The sequence below is a fragment of the Vulpes vulpes genome, chromosome 1 (assembly GCF_048418805.1).
Source record: "Vulpes vulpes isolate BD-2025 chromosome 1, VulVul3, whole genome shotgun sequence".
Lineage (NCBI taxonomy): Eukaryota > Metazoa > Chordata > Mammalia > Carnivora > Canidae > Vulpes > Vulpes vulpes.
Genome location: NC_132780.1, coordinates 155,976,894 through 155,994,657, shown reverse-complemented (window position 1 = coordinate 155,994,657; position 17,764 = coordinate 155,976,894). Strand labels below are relative to the sequence as shown.

Genomic DNA, 17,764 nt, shown 5'->3' with positions numbered 1-17,764 from the left:
CAAAACCAGACAAAGACCCCACTAAAAAGAATTGCAAACCAATATCCCTGATGAATATGAATGCAAAAATTCTCCACAAGATACTAGCTAATTGAATCCAACATTACATTAAGAGGATAATTCACCATGATTAAGTGAGATTTATTCCTGGGCTGCAGGAGTGGTTCAATACTTGCAATCTACATGATACACCACATTAATAAAAGAAAGGATAAAAAACCATATGATCTCCCAACTGTTGCTTAAGAAGCATTTGACAAAATACAGCATCCTTATTTGCAAAAAGACCCTCAAGAAAGTAGGGATAGAAGGAGCATACATCAACATCATAGAGGCTATAAATGAAAGACCCACAGATCATCATCCTCAATGGGAAAAAACTGTGAGCTTTTCCCCTAAGGTCAAGAACATAACAGGGATGTCCACTCTCACCACCATTGTTCAACACAGTACTGGAAGTCCTAGCCTCAGCAATCAGACAACAAAAAGAATAAAAGGTATCCAAATTGGCAACGAAAAAGTCAAACACACTCTTTGCAGATGACATAATACTCTATGCAGAAAACCCAAAAGACCTCACCAAAAAAATTGCTAGAACTGACACAGGAATTCAGCAAAGTCTCAGGATATAAAATTAACGTATAGAAAATCTGTTGCATTTCTATACATCATTAATGAAGCCGCAGAAAGAGAAATCAATGAATCGATCCCACTTACAATTACACCAAGAACTGTAGGATACCTAGGAATAAACCTAACCAAAGAGGTAAAAGATCTGCATGCTGAAAACTATAGAACACTTATGAAAGAAATTGAAGGTCACACAAAGAAATAAATGCTCATGGATTGGAAGTGCAAATAAAAACGTTTATACTACCAAAAGCAATCTATACATTCAATGCAATCCTGATCAAAATAACACCAGCATTTTTCACAGAACTAGAACAAACAATCCTAAAATTTGTATGGATCCAGAAAAGATGCTGAATAGCCAAAGTCGTGTTGAAAAAGAAAACCAAAGCTGGAGGCATCACAATTCTGGACTTCAAGCTGTATTACAAGGCTATAATCATCAAAACAGTATGGTGCTGGCACAAAAACAGACAAATAGATCAAAGCAACAGAACAGAGAACCCAGAAAAGGACCCACAACTATATGGTCAACTAATCTTTGACAAAGCAGGAAAGATATTCAATGGAAAAAAGCCTCTTCAACAGTGTTGGGACAACTGGACAGCAACATGCAGAACAAAACAGGGTCACCTTCTTACACTATACACAAAAATAAATTCAAAATGGATGAAAGACCAAAATGTAAGACAGGAAAGCATCAAAATCCTAAGGAGAAAATAGGCAGTAACTTCTTTGACCTTGGCCATAGCAATTTCTTATCAGACACATCTCCAGAGGCAAGGGAAACAAAGCAAAAATGAACTCAGACATCAAAGAGAACAAAATCCTGCCATTTGCAACAATGTGGATAGAAACTAGAGGGTATTATGCTAAGCAAAATAAGTCAGTCAGAGAAAGTTACATATTTGATTTTACTCATATGTGAAATTTAAGAAACAAAACAGATGAACGTATGGAAAGGGAAGGAAAAAATAAAATAAGATAAAAACAGAGAGGGAGGCAAACCATAAGAGACTCTTAACTTTTCTCTAATAGAGAAAAAAGTGAGTGTTGCTGGAGGGGAGGGCATTGAGGATGGGCGAAATGGGTGATGGGCATTAAGGAGGGCACTCGGGATAAGCACTGGGCGTTTTATGTAAGTGATGAATCACTAAATTCTACACTTGAAACCAATAATGTATTCTATGTTAGCTAACTTGAATTTAAATCTCAAAAAATGTCAAGGTCATAAAGACAATGAAAGGCTGTGGAATGTTCTAGGTTAAAAGACCTTTAAAGAGACATGATAGGGTGCTTGGGTGGCTCAGTCAGTTAGGTGTCTGACTTTGGCTGAGGTCATGATCTCAGGGTCCTGGGATTGAGCCCCAATTTGGGCTTCCTGCTCAGCAGGGAGTCTGCTTGTCCCTTTTCCTCTGCCCCTCCCCATGCTCATGCTCTCTCTCTTTCTCAAAAAAAAAATAAATAAAATCTTAAAAAAAATAAAAATGAAAACTCAGTGCAACATCTCAGTTTAGATGTAATTTCACACTCCAGGGGAAAATATTGTAAAGGATGTTTAGTCAACTAAAAATACTGGAATATGAATGTCAGACAAAAATATAGTATTAGCATTACATTTAGTAATAACTGTACTGTGGTTTTATATAAAGAGAATATCTATAAGTTGTTAGGTGCAAAGAACCATGATGTATGGAACTTATCTTCAAATGGTTCAGAAAAAAAATATATAAATAGCTAGATAGAGCTCAGTAAAGGGGTTTAAGACTAGCAAGACAAATATGGGTACAATACTCTTTGGAGTAATTTTATTTTTTCAATTTTTTATAAATTAAAAATTACTTCCAAACAAGAGGATAAAAATAATTCATTTTTAAAAGAATATGCAATAATTTGATTAAACTGGTAATTCTAGATTGGCTTAATATTGTTTTAATTTTGTACATTCTTTTCTTCCTCTGGGAGTCAATATTTTAAAATTATTTAAAGATTATTTGCAGAGAATCTGTGAGCATAAATGTGTTTATTAGCAAAGTATTGAGTTAGAGGTTATTTGAATCACTCTGCAATGAGATTTGACTTTTCTGATTGTCTGCTTCTACTAAGGCCTCAAGGCAGAAAACAAAAAACTTCACATATACCCACTAATCTAAAAAGAGTTTATGGACAATGAGATACCACTATACACCTACTGGAAAAGCTAAAACTTAAAAAAATAGAGATAATATCAAATGCTGGTGGTGAGAATGTAGAGAAATTAGATGTAAACTTGTACAGCCAGTCTAGAAAATAGCTTGGTAGTTTCTTTAAAACTAAAATATGGCTCGTTTTAGAAATCTAGGGATTCCCTAAATTAGATGGTGCATCATTGCAATCCAAGGATTCTTACTTCTCTAGCCCATTCTACTTTCTTTTTTACCAACTTGCGCTAGTCTGGTGCCAATCAATGACACAGTTGTTAAACAGTGGTAAATATTAATATTACTAATTTCTCAGAGAATCCTATTTATAATTAAAAAGGTCATAAAAGTGATGGCCATGATTGAAGTGTGTATAATTTGGAAAATCACTTGAATCATTAGCTATTATTCCTCTCAAAAAACTATCCCTTCTGTAACTGCTCCTTACACTGACCATCCCTGAAGCTGTTGGCCAGAACCCAGTAGATTATTTATCCAAGAAGAGGGGTGTTGGTGTTTCCTTCTTAATTAACCTGGTAAGATGACTCGCTGTTGGAAAAACTTAGTAGTGTCACTGAAAAATCTAGACTTTTCCCAAATTCATGAAGATTCCTATAGCTCTTAGCTATAGGAACATAAAGAACACAGCACTTCCTGATACACATTCTTGTTAAAAACATATGAAACATTTACAAATATTATCTATGTTCTAGGCCATAAGACAAGCCTCAATAAATACCAGGAGAATGATATTATATAAACATTTACAGATTTTTGCAAAGCTATAATTCAGAGGAAAAACAAGCTAATCACCCCTATCAGTAATAGGTAGCACTAGATCTTATGATGATCAGTTTAATCTTCAGCTTTGAGAGTTTTGGTTTGGTTTGGTTTTTTAGTTGCTGTATCTGAGCTTATTTTTGAGATGCTTAAAAAATCATTTTGTTCAAAAAACACAAAGGTAGTTTAAGTGTTGAAAGTGCATATTAAAAGGGGTGTATAATAAAAACAGTAAGGAAAATAATTTTTAATAATTACTTTAAAATAATTCTAAATTTATAGAAAAGTTGCTGTAATAAAAAGCATTCCTATATCTCCTTCTCCCATACTCTCCCCAACTGTATCATTTCATTTTCTTCATTGTCACACACACACACACCATTTGCCATTATTAGTCTTTTTCTGAACCATTTAAGAGCAATCTAAAGATGTGATGCCCCATCATTCTTAAACATCCTTGTGGTTATTTTCCCCAAACGAAAGGCTATTCTCTTATATAATCAGCACACAAACCTCCAGATAAGGAAATTAGTATTGGTACAACAGTACCATCCAACTCACAGACCAGATTCAGATGTCTTCAACTGCCCCAACATGTGTTTATTCATTTAGAACCAGGATGCCCTCCAGGGATGTATGTTGCATTTGGTTGTCCTGTCTCTTCAGATTCCTTCAGTCTGGAACAGTTTCTCTATTTTACCTGTTCTCCATATCCTTGACAGTATTCTGTAGGATGACCTTCCACTCAGATCCATCTGATGTTTCTGCATGGCCAGGCTCAAATCACTTAATCTTTGCAGAACTACAGAAATACCACAAATCTTTGCATAAAATGATTCTGTGCACATGAAGAATACACAATGTAGACCCATCTCACCACTGATAATTAACTTTGAAGCACAGAGCCAGTTTGTTTCCTGCTTTAGAAGACAGAAATAATGTCTTCCTTCAGAGCAAGAGCAGGCATGCTCCCTGTCCATTAAAAAAGACTTAGACCTCTAAACTCAAGATTTCCTCTCTAAGCAACACACAGTAATCACTTGGTTCTCTCACATTTTTGTAAGAGAATAGGGGTTCCTGAAACTGACAATTTATGGTAACTCTTGTTACTTGCTATGAGTAATAAACTGTCCTTTGTCTCTGACCCAGGTATTTCATGTTTTCTGTAATTATCTATGAAATGTGGCAGTCTCTTATTACCTTACCAGTGGGTAAAATCTCAAATACATCACAATTCTTGACAACGTGATCTGGCCTCATAATCTCTCTGACCTCTCTTAAAACTCTCCACTTTTTTTATTGCCCCTCCAGTCACACTGCCCTTCTTCCTGGACCTTGTTCATGGAAAGAAACTTCCCACCTCATGGGCCTTGCATTCACCTTTGTGGATGGTCATTTATTCACTTCTGTGGGGTCTTAATTCAAATATCATTTTCCTTGACTCTACATGCACACACCCAGATATTTCTCTTTAGGACATATCAACATCTAACATATCATACCACTACACACCATTTTAGGCTAAAATCCAAAACACTGACACCACCAAATGCTGACCAGGGTATAGAGCAGCAGGAACTCTTTTTCATTGCTGATGGGAATGTGAAATGGTATAGCCACTTTGGAAGAGAATTGGAAATTTGGAAAGATGTTTAGGACATCTTGCTTCTTAATTGCCAAAACTAGGAAGCAACCAGGATATCTTTCAGTAGATAAATCAATCAATTAGCCGTGGTACATCCATCCAATGGTCTATTAATTGAGCTATGAAGAAATGAGACATGAATACATGGAGGAACCTTAAAAAGCATTTTACTAACTGAAGAAAAGCCAAACTAAAAGGGCTACATGCTATATGATTCCAACTATATGACATACTGGAAAAGGCAAAACTATGAAGACAGTAAAAATATTGGTAATTACCAAGGTTTGGGGAGGAAAAAGGAAGGACAAATGGGTGAGGCACAGAGGACTTTTAGGAGAGTAAAACTATTCTGTATGATACTGCAATGGTAGATACGTGTCATTATACATTTGTCACAATACATAGAATGTACAATGAAAATTACCCTTAATGTAAGCCATGGACTTTGGATAATGATATGTCAATATAGGTTCATCAATTGTACACGGTACAACTCTGTAGCAGAATGTTGATAGTGAAAAGGTCATATATATATTTATATAAATATGGAGTTAGGGGCAGGGAAGTATATGGAAACAACTGTACTTTCTGCTCAGTTTTCCTGTAAATCTAAAACTTCTCTAAGGATTTTTTTTTTAAGATTTTATTTATTTATTCATGAGAGACCCGGAGAGAGAGGGGCAGAGACAGAGGAATGTATTGTAAATGTATTGTAAATGTATTGTAAATGTATTATGCATAGTTTGTATATAATATGGTTTCTTTTATGTGAAATAAACCAAGTACTAGATATACACACACATCAAGTATATGTGCATCAGAAAGTAAAGTCTGGCTACATGTTCAATAAAGTGCTAACAATGGTTAGAGGAGACAGAACAATGGAATTTCATTGTTTTACTTTACTTTCTTCCATACTGTTTAAATGTCTTATAATGAATACCATAGTTCAATGAATTTAGCAAGGAGCAACTCTTTGAAGATAAGGTAAATCCGTAAATGATAAAATTATTTAACTTTACTGGTATTTATGAGCAATACTAGTTTTTTTTTAACTCATGTTTTTGTTTTGTTAGCTTTATCTATAAGTGATCCATCTTTCAGAAGCCATGAATTATCCTGGATGTCTTTTGCTTCCTTCCGTATTCGAAAAAACACACATATTCAATTGCAGTTTCAGCCACTTTCCGAAGATGGCATCTTATTTTATGTTGCACAACACTTAAAAGCACAATCAGGTAAAGTTGGTAGCATGTTTGGGGGGGGCGGGAATCCTAATGAATTCCCAATAGTCTATTAAGTAATGTATAATGAAGTATTTTTATTTTTTTAAGTCACCTAGCCTATAAAATATGTAAATGTTTGATACTTGTATGTTCTGTTATCAAAGTGTATGTTAATGAACTGACTCTCTAAGTATAAATTTTAATAAAATAGCAAGAGTTGTGTTAAAATTAAAATTAGCAAAATCCAAATATAGTACATTATCAACTGTATAACAATCCCATCAGAAAAGATGTTGAAGCTGAGCATAATAGTCCTATGTCAAAAGGAACAAAATATGTATATAAAACATAAAGGAAGGCATGATTGATATATTTCCGTAAATCTGTCCACATTTATAGCTCCAAATATTTTAAGTTATTTTGTTATCTAAATACTAAACCTAGGATTCACATTCCAAAATAAGTTTTAAAAATATTTTTTAACTATAAAAGTAGCACAATTATCACAAAACAATATGGAATAAAAATATCTGTGTAGTATGCTGCAGTTTTAAAAACGTTGAGTTTTTATTACTTTACTGTTGATTTCCATTTTCATGTATCTTTTTCCAGAATTTTGACAAAGACATTTGCATTTACAGTTACATTCCTATTGCAAAATATTTATAAATTTTATGTTTGGCTTTTCTTTCATCTTGTTTCTCAGAAAATGAAATTTTAGTATTGGGAAATAATTAAATCAGTTTATTCTATTTTCTGTAATCAACACAAATGGTACCCTGATTTTCATAAACTATTTAAGGTAGCTCTTATGAATGTGTCTTAATATGCTGCTAAATGATTAAACTATCAGAGAATTAGACTCAAGTGTTTCCATCTCAGTGCACTGGTGAAATACCTTCAAAATAATTTCAAGGAGAAAAGATAAATTCAAAGAAAAAAATTAATATGATTGTACTACAAAATATACCTTAGGAGAGATTTATTTTCCTGAGATTTGATATTTCATTTTAAATTCATGATTAAATCTCCCTGTGAAAATGCCAAATGAAAAAAATTGTACACAAATGGAAAATTTCTACTTACAAATCAAGAGACATTAAAAGACAATCAGCTGTAGTTATGCTGCTCATTAAAAAACTCAGGATTAACCTTTGTGTGATAAGGGTATAAAATCAAGATAGATTTGGAACTGTGCTGGCAAAGAATGTTGTACTGTAGTTTTCTAACTAGTACACTAGATATGTATTTATGTTTACATATGTAAAAAAATTCATACACATTAACACATAGAGGCAGCCAGGGGCATATTTTCTTACACCTGTTATTAAATGGCACTGTATTTCAATTTATGTCAGTCAAGAGTTTTCTTTTTTCTGCCTTAAACACTTTAGAAAGAGATAATGGATTAGTTTCAAGTCATGGTTGATGCTGCATTTGACACTTATGTAAGGAAATCATGAAAACCTTAAAATGTTAAAAATCTAAGCTTTACATTCTCTTAGATTAACCTAAAGGTATTTATCAGATGAAAAGCATTGACTTACTTATTAGTGTTCAATTGGTATAATGAAGTGGCAAAGTATGTTTCATTTATTTATGGTTGCATAAAATACAAGTGATATTCTCATACTTTGTGCCATCTCTAAGAGTTATGTCTGATGTAAACATTAATTAAGCCTTCTAGCTAATTCTCTGCTAAGTGGAGCTTTTGGTAAAAATGCCCACTTAATACACAATGTAAAAAACAAATTTAGATATCAGCAACCAACTAGATTATCATATGTAAAAAAACAAATTTTCAATTAACAAAGTATCTCTTTTTGGAGGTTAATAATTTTAATAATTTAAATAATATAAAATTTAAAACAAAATGATAATTTCAAAATTATTCTCATAGATTTTAGATATTTGATGTTTGGAAAGAGATTTTAAAGAAATAAGCCCTCAGGTCCTGTTTATCCATTGCTGTTTACTGTTTAAGTATTTCATACCTTAAAGTGAGTGTTCTGCTACATAAAAGTTATTAATGCACAAATTCATCACAGCCTGAATTCATCTTGATAGTTATAATCCTCACAAATTTGTTTTTAAAAAGCCTAGTCATCCACAATGTAATGTTAAAGCATATTCAAACAAACAATAGAAGATAAATGTAGGAGCTAAAAGCATATAAAATTTCCCTACTGTACTTCTTCTATAGTCCCTTCACAAATGTTAGGTCCTAAAAGATTGCTTTGATGCATGGCAATGGCAGCACAGATGAGGAAGGAAGGGCCCTAGACATGGTTAAAAAGGCACTAAATAGCCAAGGTGAATTCATTTATGAGCTTTATTCCATTTATGAGCTCAAGTTTCTTAGGACTGTCCACTAGTAGTCAACTTCTAACATAAACTTACCCTAATGCCAATCTGTATTCATATCCCATGACTACAGCCATGACCCATATTCTAGTCAACTAAAATAAAAGGTTTGCATGACAAAATCTGCTAATACAGATACAAGAGCAATTTTAGCTTCCAGGGACACAAAAGGGGAAAAGAAAAACACCTTTTTTGGGGGGTCAGTTCTTCACAAGACAAGAACATACCAGCAACGCTGTGTTAAAATAAGCCTTCCCCGGTAAGAGCTCTTCTCTTTGCTCTTAGTTGGCAACTTGACCAGTGATACTATAGATCACAGCTTTAGCTTTCCTAATCATTTTTTAGATACTTTTTATTCCAGTGTAGCTCTTCACTGTACCAGTTTACTAAAGGACACTCTATGACACAAGTAGCAAGAGAAACTTCTTCCATAATCCTGTGAATTTGTGTCCATTACAGGTCACAAAGTATATTCAGAGTGGTATACATTTTAAAAACCTAATATCAATTATGTTTCATTGTTCTGGCTTATTATGGTACAAAAAAATTTAGGTTAATTCAGTACACATTTGATTTTCTTTTATATAATCTAAAAGTTTGCAAATGCCTCTCCATCTTATACTTAAAATACTATTCGTGTTAGAAAATATGTAAATAGAGTGAATTTCTTCCTCGTATTGGGAATTTTTTAAAACTTGCATATCATTACAGGAAAAAGATGTTTTATTTCTTGCTTTTCAGCTTCAAGCTAGTATTTGAGAAATACTCTGAGTCATTTCACCCCACAACTATACAAAGGTGATTTCTTAATTCCACCATTGTTTATTTAGCATCTTATTATGTGCCAGGAGCTGTGCTAAGTGCCAGAGATAAACTGTTGGGCCAAATCACACACACACCCTGTTCTCATGAAGTTTTCAAGCTAGTGGACGAGGCAGCTATTAATCAAATAATCACAGATGTAATGACATTATATTCATTAGAAATTCTCTATGAGGAAAATGATTAAGAGAACCATACTTTGCGTGGGCTTAGTTTTCAAGTGGAAATCATAGGTGGATTATAGAACTCCTAGGTCTCCCAATCATCCTAGAATAACGGTCTGAAGTGGACCATAAGGATCAGTAGAAGAAAAGGACACTATTTTGGGGAGGAAGGTGGTGTAGTGTGGCACTGTCCAAGAAGAAAAGGAAGGAAGAGTAGCATGTGCCAAGGAATTTCCTTGGATAAGAAATTTTTTCTTAGCTATTAAATGTGAGGGAGAAGGGAAAATGCTGTCTTGAGGGAAATATCTCCATGATTTGTTATGTAAACAACTTGGTAACTTCTTGAAATAGTCTTACGTTGAAGGGCTGCATTCTTTCCCTGGCATACAGAGTTGCATTTACTTTTCCTCTGAATGCCTCACTGCAACTTCATATACATGCTGGATCATATTTGTTCAGATTTGTTCACAGATGGCTATATAATTATAAAATGAGAGAAATATTGTGAAGAAGAGAAACATGGTACAATTAAAGTACTAATAGGAAAAAAAATGACCAACTCTGAGGAATCAAGAACACGTCTCTGAGGAAGTGGCATTTAATTTCAGATCTGAAGGATACTAGGAGTTACCTAGATGAGGTGGAATGGAGTGAAGTGTTCTGGAAAAAGAAAACAACATGCATAAAGGTTCTGAGACAAGAACAAGGGCACTGTTGCTGGAATAGTGAGTGGAGGAAGAGGAGGAGAACACACTCCAGATAAAGCTAGAGAAAGGGGCTGGGAACCTGCAGAGACGTTAAGGATTTTAGGCTCTTATTTCAACATGCGTGGATGCCATTAAAGGGTAGTATAAAGACCAGATCTCTTCATTTGAAAAGATCATTTTAGCCTCAGTATAGATTCTAAACTCAATTAGAAAGGAAGAGTGAGGAGACTCCAACAAAAGATCAAGCTAAAGATGACAGTAAAGCTAATTAAGGTGGCAGAGGCAGACAGAATCAGAAGGTTTACAGTGAACCAAAATGTTAAATCTGTTTCAGTAGAAACCAGTCTTTGATAGACTGGTTACTGTGAAACAAAAAAATAATTATGGAACCAGGGATCACACCTACATTTTTGGTTTGAAGAAGCGGAGGAGAAACGGATTCCCTTAGTTTGGAAAGATCAGAAGATGCCAAGTGTATGGAAGCAAGTTCACAGCCTGAGAATATGAACTTTACTTTGATGTTGGGCGTGCCTTTTAAACACCCAAGGAGAGATCTCAACTAGGGATTTGTGTAGTTGTAGTCAGAACTTGATGCCAATGACAGGACTGAAACTTTGGAGAGCTCTTAATTCTCTTGCTTACTTCCTCAACTGCTGTTAAAAACAGAATCAGCAGCTTGGAGTAAAACATCTATGTTACTTATTTTTACACATTCATCCTTAACCATATAAAATCATTAAAGGAAAACCTCACTTTAACTTAGTACAAGACATTCATTGTGGAATATTTACATTTACATTGTGAAATATTTACAACTAGGAAAAATCACTCGCGGCCAATTCCTGAATAATACAGGATTTATGTATGACTATATACATCTCTATTTTGATCTGTAAATGGCAACAAAATTCTCTTATTTTGATCCGGACTGTTGCCTTTTTTCCCCCCAAACCAAAACTTATTCAAATGGCCAAAAAGGGCAAGTTTTTTTTAATGGAGCGACAATTTACTGTTACTAATTAACTGGTTTTCTTTCTCAACAGGGGATTTTTTATGTATCTCCCTAGTAAATGGTTTTGTTCAACTTCGCTACAATCTTGGTGACAGAACTATCATTCTAGAGACTCTCCAAAAAGTAACTACGAATGGAAGTACCTGGCATGTGATTAAAGCAGGAAGAGTTGGTGCAGAAGGCTACTTAGATCTGGATGGGATAAAAGTAACAGAAAAAGCCAATGCTAAAATGAGCTCCCTGGACACAAATACTGACTTCTACATTGGAGGAGTGTCATCCTTAAATCTTGTAAATCCTATGTCAATAGCAAATGAACCTTCAGGTTTTCAGGGTTGTGTCCGAGAAGTTATCATAAATAATCAAGAATTACAGTTAACTGAATTAGGAGCAAAAGGAGGCTCAAATGTAGGTGACTGTGATGGGACACCCTGTGGGTATAATGTGTGCAGAAATGGTGGTGAATGTATAGTAAATGGCACAACTTTTTCTTGCATATGTTTGCCACACTGGACTGGAAACACATGTGACCAGTCTGTGTATTGTTTGAATAACCTTTGTCTTCATCAATCTCTGTGTATACCTGATCAATTTTCTTACAGTTGCTTGTGTGCTTTGGGTTGGGTAGGAAAGTATTGTGAAAACAAAACTTCATTTTCAACTGCAAAATTTATGGGTAATTCTTATATAAAATACACCGATCCAGATTACGGAAGGAGAAACCTTCAGTTCACTACTGTATCCTTAAATTTCAGTACTACTGAAACAGAAGGCTTAATTTTATGGATAGGAAAAGCTCAAAATGAAGAAAATGACTTTCTGGCAATTGGTCTCCATAATCAGTCCTTGAAAATAGCAGTCAACTTAGGAGAAAGCATTTCTGTGCATATGACCTATAGCAACGGCACATTCCATTGTAATAAATGGCACCATGTAAGAGTAATTCAAAATCAGACTCTTATTAAAGCCTACCTAGATGACAATCTAATTCTCTCTGAGGATATTGACCCTCACAAAAAATTTGTTGCTCTGAACTATGATGGTATTAGTTATCTAGGGGGCTTTGAATATGGCCGAAAGTTAAATAAAGTGACTCATGAGATTTTTAAGAAAGATTTTGTTGGCAGAATTAAAGATGTATTTTTTCAGGATTCAAAAAAAATTGAGCTAATTAAATCCGAGGGATACAATGTTTTTAATGGAGATGAACAAAATTAATTATACCAACTAGTATTGATGACTTCAATATACAAAATATATGTGTAAATGTAGTTGTTTTGATAGTTCTTTGGCACATTGTAGTCTAAATGCTAACACATCTTTTCTGTAAGTTTATAAAATGTAGCTAAAAATATGACTTTTGTCGTTTTTCCTACATCTAATGTATCTGTGAATACATTGATTCCAAAGTTTTCACTCCATTAGCTCATTTAATGTTTACTCATCTGTGAATTGCTAAATAAAATTTAGGTGGAATAATTGATACAAAGAAAAATAAAATGAAATATAGCAAATTAACCATAGGAAAAATAAAAATTATATAAGAAAAAATATATAACCATTTTCTATTGCATGGCTCAGCTGTAAATATGTGATTACAATAATGTGAAATTTAAATATGGAAACCAAAAGTTATTGCATGAATGTGGAAAGACAGAAAGTGGAGGAAAGGACAGTTGGCTGGTGACAGTTAAACACTTATCTTCTACAATAAGACATTAATAAATACAGTTTTGTAATTTTTTTTTAAGTATAGGTCACAAATATGAAGGCAAATATCCTAAGAAATGGCTAAAAGAATTGAAAATAGTTATCTCTGGAGAGAAGAGTAGTGCAAACTGTCATTTTGTTTATGACTCTTATAGACTTGACTTTTTAAAGCACATATTTATATAACTGATCAAATGTAAAAATTAAAGTTCATTTACACTGTTCAAGTCTATAGGTCTCAAAATTGGGCATAAAACAGGTTCTGAATAATGCTATTGAAGTTATTATACTATCTGTATCATTAAAAGCATTAACTTATGAAAGTCCATTTTACCCAACCTCAAGTTATTGATATAACTGTGAATAGAATTTTCTCTCTCCACCCCACTCCACTGCTGCAGATTGGGAAGTAGTTATTGCTGCTGTTATTTAGCATTTTTAGAGTTTGTTACAATTTATAACCATTTGGCCACCAAGAAAGCAAATGACACCACCACTAACACAATGCACTGATAGGTAGGACTATGCGGAGAAAAAAAATCATCTCGGTAATAAACAACTGGTGAAATTTGAAAGGAAAAATATATAATCATTAAATGGAGATAAGAATTTATAAATAAAAGGATTGGTGCACGGTTAACTTCTCAATGCTTTAAGCAAAATCTACCTGTGCAGGTTCCAGTCTATACAAAGAAACCAGGTACACAATTTATCATTTGAGGGATTTTAGATTGGGGAGAGAGGCTTGTTTTTGCCAAATCATTGCAATCAGAAAGCTACACTGATGGGGCAGCCTGGATGGCTCAGCGGTTTAGCGCTGCCTCTGGCCAACGGCGTGGTCCTGGAGACCTGGGATTGAGTCCCATGTCGGGCTCCCTGCATGGAGCCTGCTTCTCCCTCTGGCCTCTCTCTGTCTCTCGTGAATACATAAATAAAATCTTAAAAAAAAAAAAAGGAAAGCTACAGATGCTCTTGGAGGGCCCCAGAACTAAAGTAGAGCTTTGGCACCATTCAGCGAACACAAATTGCCCCCAGGTATATTAACAAAGTGTGAGCAAGGGGCACCTGGGTGGCTCAGTGGTTGAGTGTGGGGTCAGATCAAGATCCCGGGGTCCTGGAATGAGACCCACATCAGGCTCCCTGTGGGGAGTCTGCTTCTCCCACTGTCTCTGTGTGTATCTCATGAATAAAATCTTTAAAAAAGCAAAATATAAAACTTCCGAATGTCTGTATATAGATTCATAGTTTGTTTTTTTAAACAGAAACCATGCAAGAAAACATTGTCCAATACTCGCTGAAAAACTGACCTAAATTTATTTTGGTCCATACCTTTTAATTTTGGTAATACTAAGATCAAAATAACTGCTCTTAAATAGTTTTGATGGCTGATAATTAGATCTAACTTTAAAGATACACATTTTATGTATAAAGTTAAGAAAACCTTCTAAGGTTACCAAAGCTTCAGTGAACCACACACACACACCCCATCACAGTAGCCAGCCACATGTTCTCTCTCAATAAATGCAGAGTGTTTATCTTTAAAGCAGCGCTTCTCAAAGTGTAAAACAAGGATCTCTGAAAGCCTATAAATCTTATGGGGATCCAAAGAATACTACTTCTCTCAAAATTATTCCATGTGAAGTCAAATTTTCTTCATGTATTTCAAACAAAATGACATACTGCAGAACACTAAATGCAGAAGATTAAGAGAATCCAGCTGTCTTTAAGTCAGACTTTGGAGAGGAGCAAAAAATGAAATCAATGGCATTTAGTGTTATTTTTCATACAAATGTTATATTAACATAATAGGATTATTGTTAAATGTTTTTAAAATTATAACATTTAATTTCTAAAATGCTAAATGATAGAACCCATATTTACGGTTCTCAGTAATTTTCCAGAGTAAAGTGATCCTGAAACCAAAGTTTGAGAATGCCTTAAAGCTGTTTATCAGCTGCAATTTTACATTAAGACATAACCACCTGCCTTCTACACTACACTGCAAGCTCCAAGAGATTGGAGGCTAGTGGTACTGCTCACCGATGAATTCTAAGAATCTAGCACAAAATAGAATAGGCACAAAATAAATAAGAACTGCTACCCAGCAATTTCCTCTAAGTCAAAATGACTTAATGAAAAGATTCCTTTTAAAGAAGCTGCTGCAAAAAAATCATTAACCTTGTGGGGAAAGTATCCTCTTTTAAATGGGGAATATTTTAAAAATACAGCTTGGATAGATATATCCATACACACTGAGTTATTTCACAGAAAAAGCAGAAGTATTTGCGGGTATTCGTAGTCATACTTTCTTTAAGTACGTATGTTGGGAGTCTCTCCCAATGACTGTTGTGCCTCTATTAGACTCATGTTTTCGAGACACTTCCAGAAAAGGAATACACTCCTCTGACACCTTGATCTCAACTTGCTGAGATCTGCTTTAGACTTCTGATCTACAGAAATGTACAATTTGTGTGGTTTTAAGCCACTGTTTTGAATGATTTGTCACAGCAGCAATAGAAGATAAAAGAGGGCTTGAGAATTAGGATTTGAAATGAATGTAAACTTTGCAAATCTATGCAAGGGAGACTACAGGTTTTTGTGTCTTCCTGCTCATTCTGAGGAGCTGCATTGTCCAATAAAGGGTTTCAAGACAGGTTGGTGAAATAGAGGAAACAGGCTATGAAAGGCCTATATAGTAATCAGGCTTTTGTCTCTCTCTCCTGTTCTCAATTCTCATACAACTGACATGCATATGGACTTTGGAGAAAAACAGAACTGAGCTAGAATTCATTTCTGACAATAGCAGTCTAACCTTGAGCAAGTTTTAAAAGTTTTCTAAGTACAAGTTTCCTTTAAGGTGAGTCTTCACCTTTTAGGCTGACCACGGGTTATATAAAGCACCCCACACAGGATCTGACATACAGAAGGTTCACAGAGGATTACAAGAGGTGCATTTTTAAAATACTGAGACACTGTGGTACATTTAACTTAGTAACGTAATGTATAAACTGTCTTAAGATGGTTCTAAATTTTAAAAAGCATCAAACCATTTATACAGAGCAAGTTTTCCTTTAGACAGGAGAAACAAAGACGCACTTCATTTAACTCATCTTTATGTAAGGCTAGCTGTAGGTGAGACTTAAAGACTGAGAATAGCTTTGGATCTACTCACTGAAAACTTTTCTTTTTCCCCTCTTTCCTCACAAGTTAAATAAAACCTTACTCAATACACCTATACTTCCCCTACTCTCTACAATATTTCAGTCAACCAGGAGGTTGAGAGACTTGGTTCTAACGCTTAGCCCTATGATCTCAGGAGATGGCCACTACTAATATGGGCCTCTATGGAATGGACCATGTTCCAATGAGGTATGAAGAAAGAACTTTAATCATCACAATATACACAAGAAACTACAGACTAAAAAGTAATCAAAAACTAACTTAAAGGCTTTCTTCCACTGGTTAGCCCATTCTTCTTTAGTTATAAAAATAAAAAATAAAATTCAAAAAACCCAGTGTCTGCTCTACCCCACAACCAGATAAATCAGAGAAAGCAGACTTACTACATACTTGAAATAAATATGCTAACTTTTTGAAGTGGGTTCTTGTTGTTTTCAGTAAAACCCTGAAAACAATTTCATCAAAATGGTGCAAAAGATGAGTGACCTTGGGTTTTGTTTGCAAACATACTAGTTTTCTAACAAGTTAATTTCCAAAAGAAAAGTAGACCAAAATTAAACAAACTTTATTTAAATACAAGTCCTCTGTTTCAGAACTTTTAGGATGATTGATTTCAGAGGATAAGGATGACAAAAAAGGGCTGCAAATGAGACAAAATGTTTGGTTTTGAATTCAAACTCCTTTTCTCTCCAGTGAGAACAGCAAAGCTGATTCAATTTCAAAAGCTATCTTTAACTGTAATCTTTAGACTTAAGAAAACAAACTTTATCTTTTTAATTTTGTGAAGTCATTTATATTTGTCTTCATTAATATAAATGAGTTCAAATACTTTTTTTTCCCCTCTCTTTTTGGGTCTCAAGTGTTAGTATCTTTTGGTAGCTATTTTTTTTTTAATTATAACAATCAATACAGTAGGTAATTTAGGGTTTAAATAAATTTAAATTTGGATTAACAATAGCCTCCATGTGCTATTTCAAGCAAAACTGGCATACAAAACTATATTCCTCTCCCCACCTCCACCAACAATCAGTTAATTACACATTTTACAGAGATTCACAACACGTGTCTCTTAAATAAGTTCTGTAACAATTAGTGTACCAAATTTTGATGGTATACAAGTTTTCAGAAACATACCTATATAATGTGTTATAGCTACACATTTGTTCATTGGTAGTTCTCAATTCTAACCTCTTTAGAACTGCATGATTTATTTCAATAGCCTGTAATCCATGATATAGAATTGTTTTTTTCCCTCATCTATTGCCTGCACAGAGAGCTATTGTCTGTATGTTCTGGATGGAGAGTTTAGTATCTGATGATAATTAAAGCTTTAAAGAAGAAATA

General features: G+C 34.3%; 1 protein-coding gene across 1 annotated transcript in view; it reads left to right on the top strand.

Annotated features, from left to right (window-relative positions):
- The window catches only part of LOC112914100 (eyes shut homolog), a 1,106,577-nt gene extending 1,089,041 nt beyond the window's left edge, over positions 1-17,536 (top strand). Inside the window, 2 exon segments of the mRNA XM_072749029.1 lie at positions 6,312-6,473; positions 11,562-17,536. Coding sequence (XP_072605130.1) covers positions 6,312-6,473; positions 11,562-12,748 — 1,349 coding nt within the window. The 3' untranslated portion in view covers positions 12,749-17,536.
- The last annotated feature ends 228 nt before the right edge of the window (positions 17,537-17,764 follow it).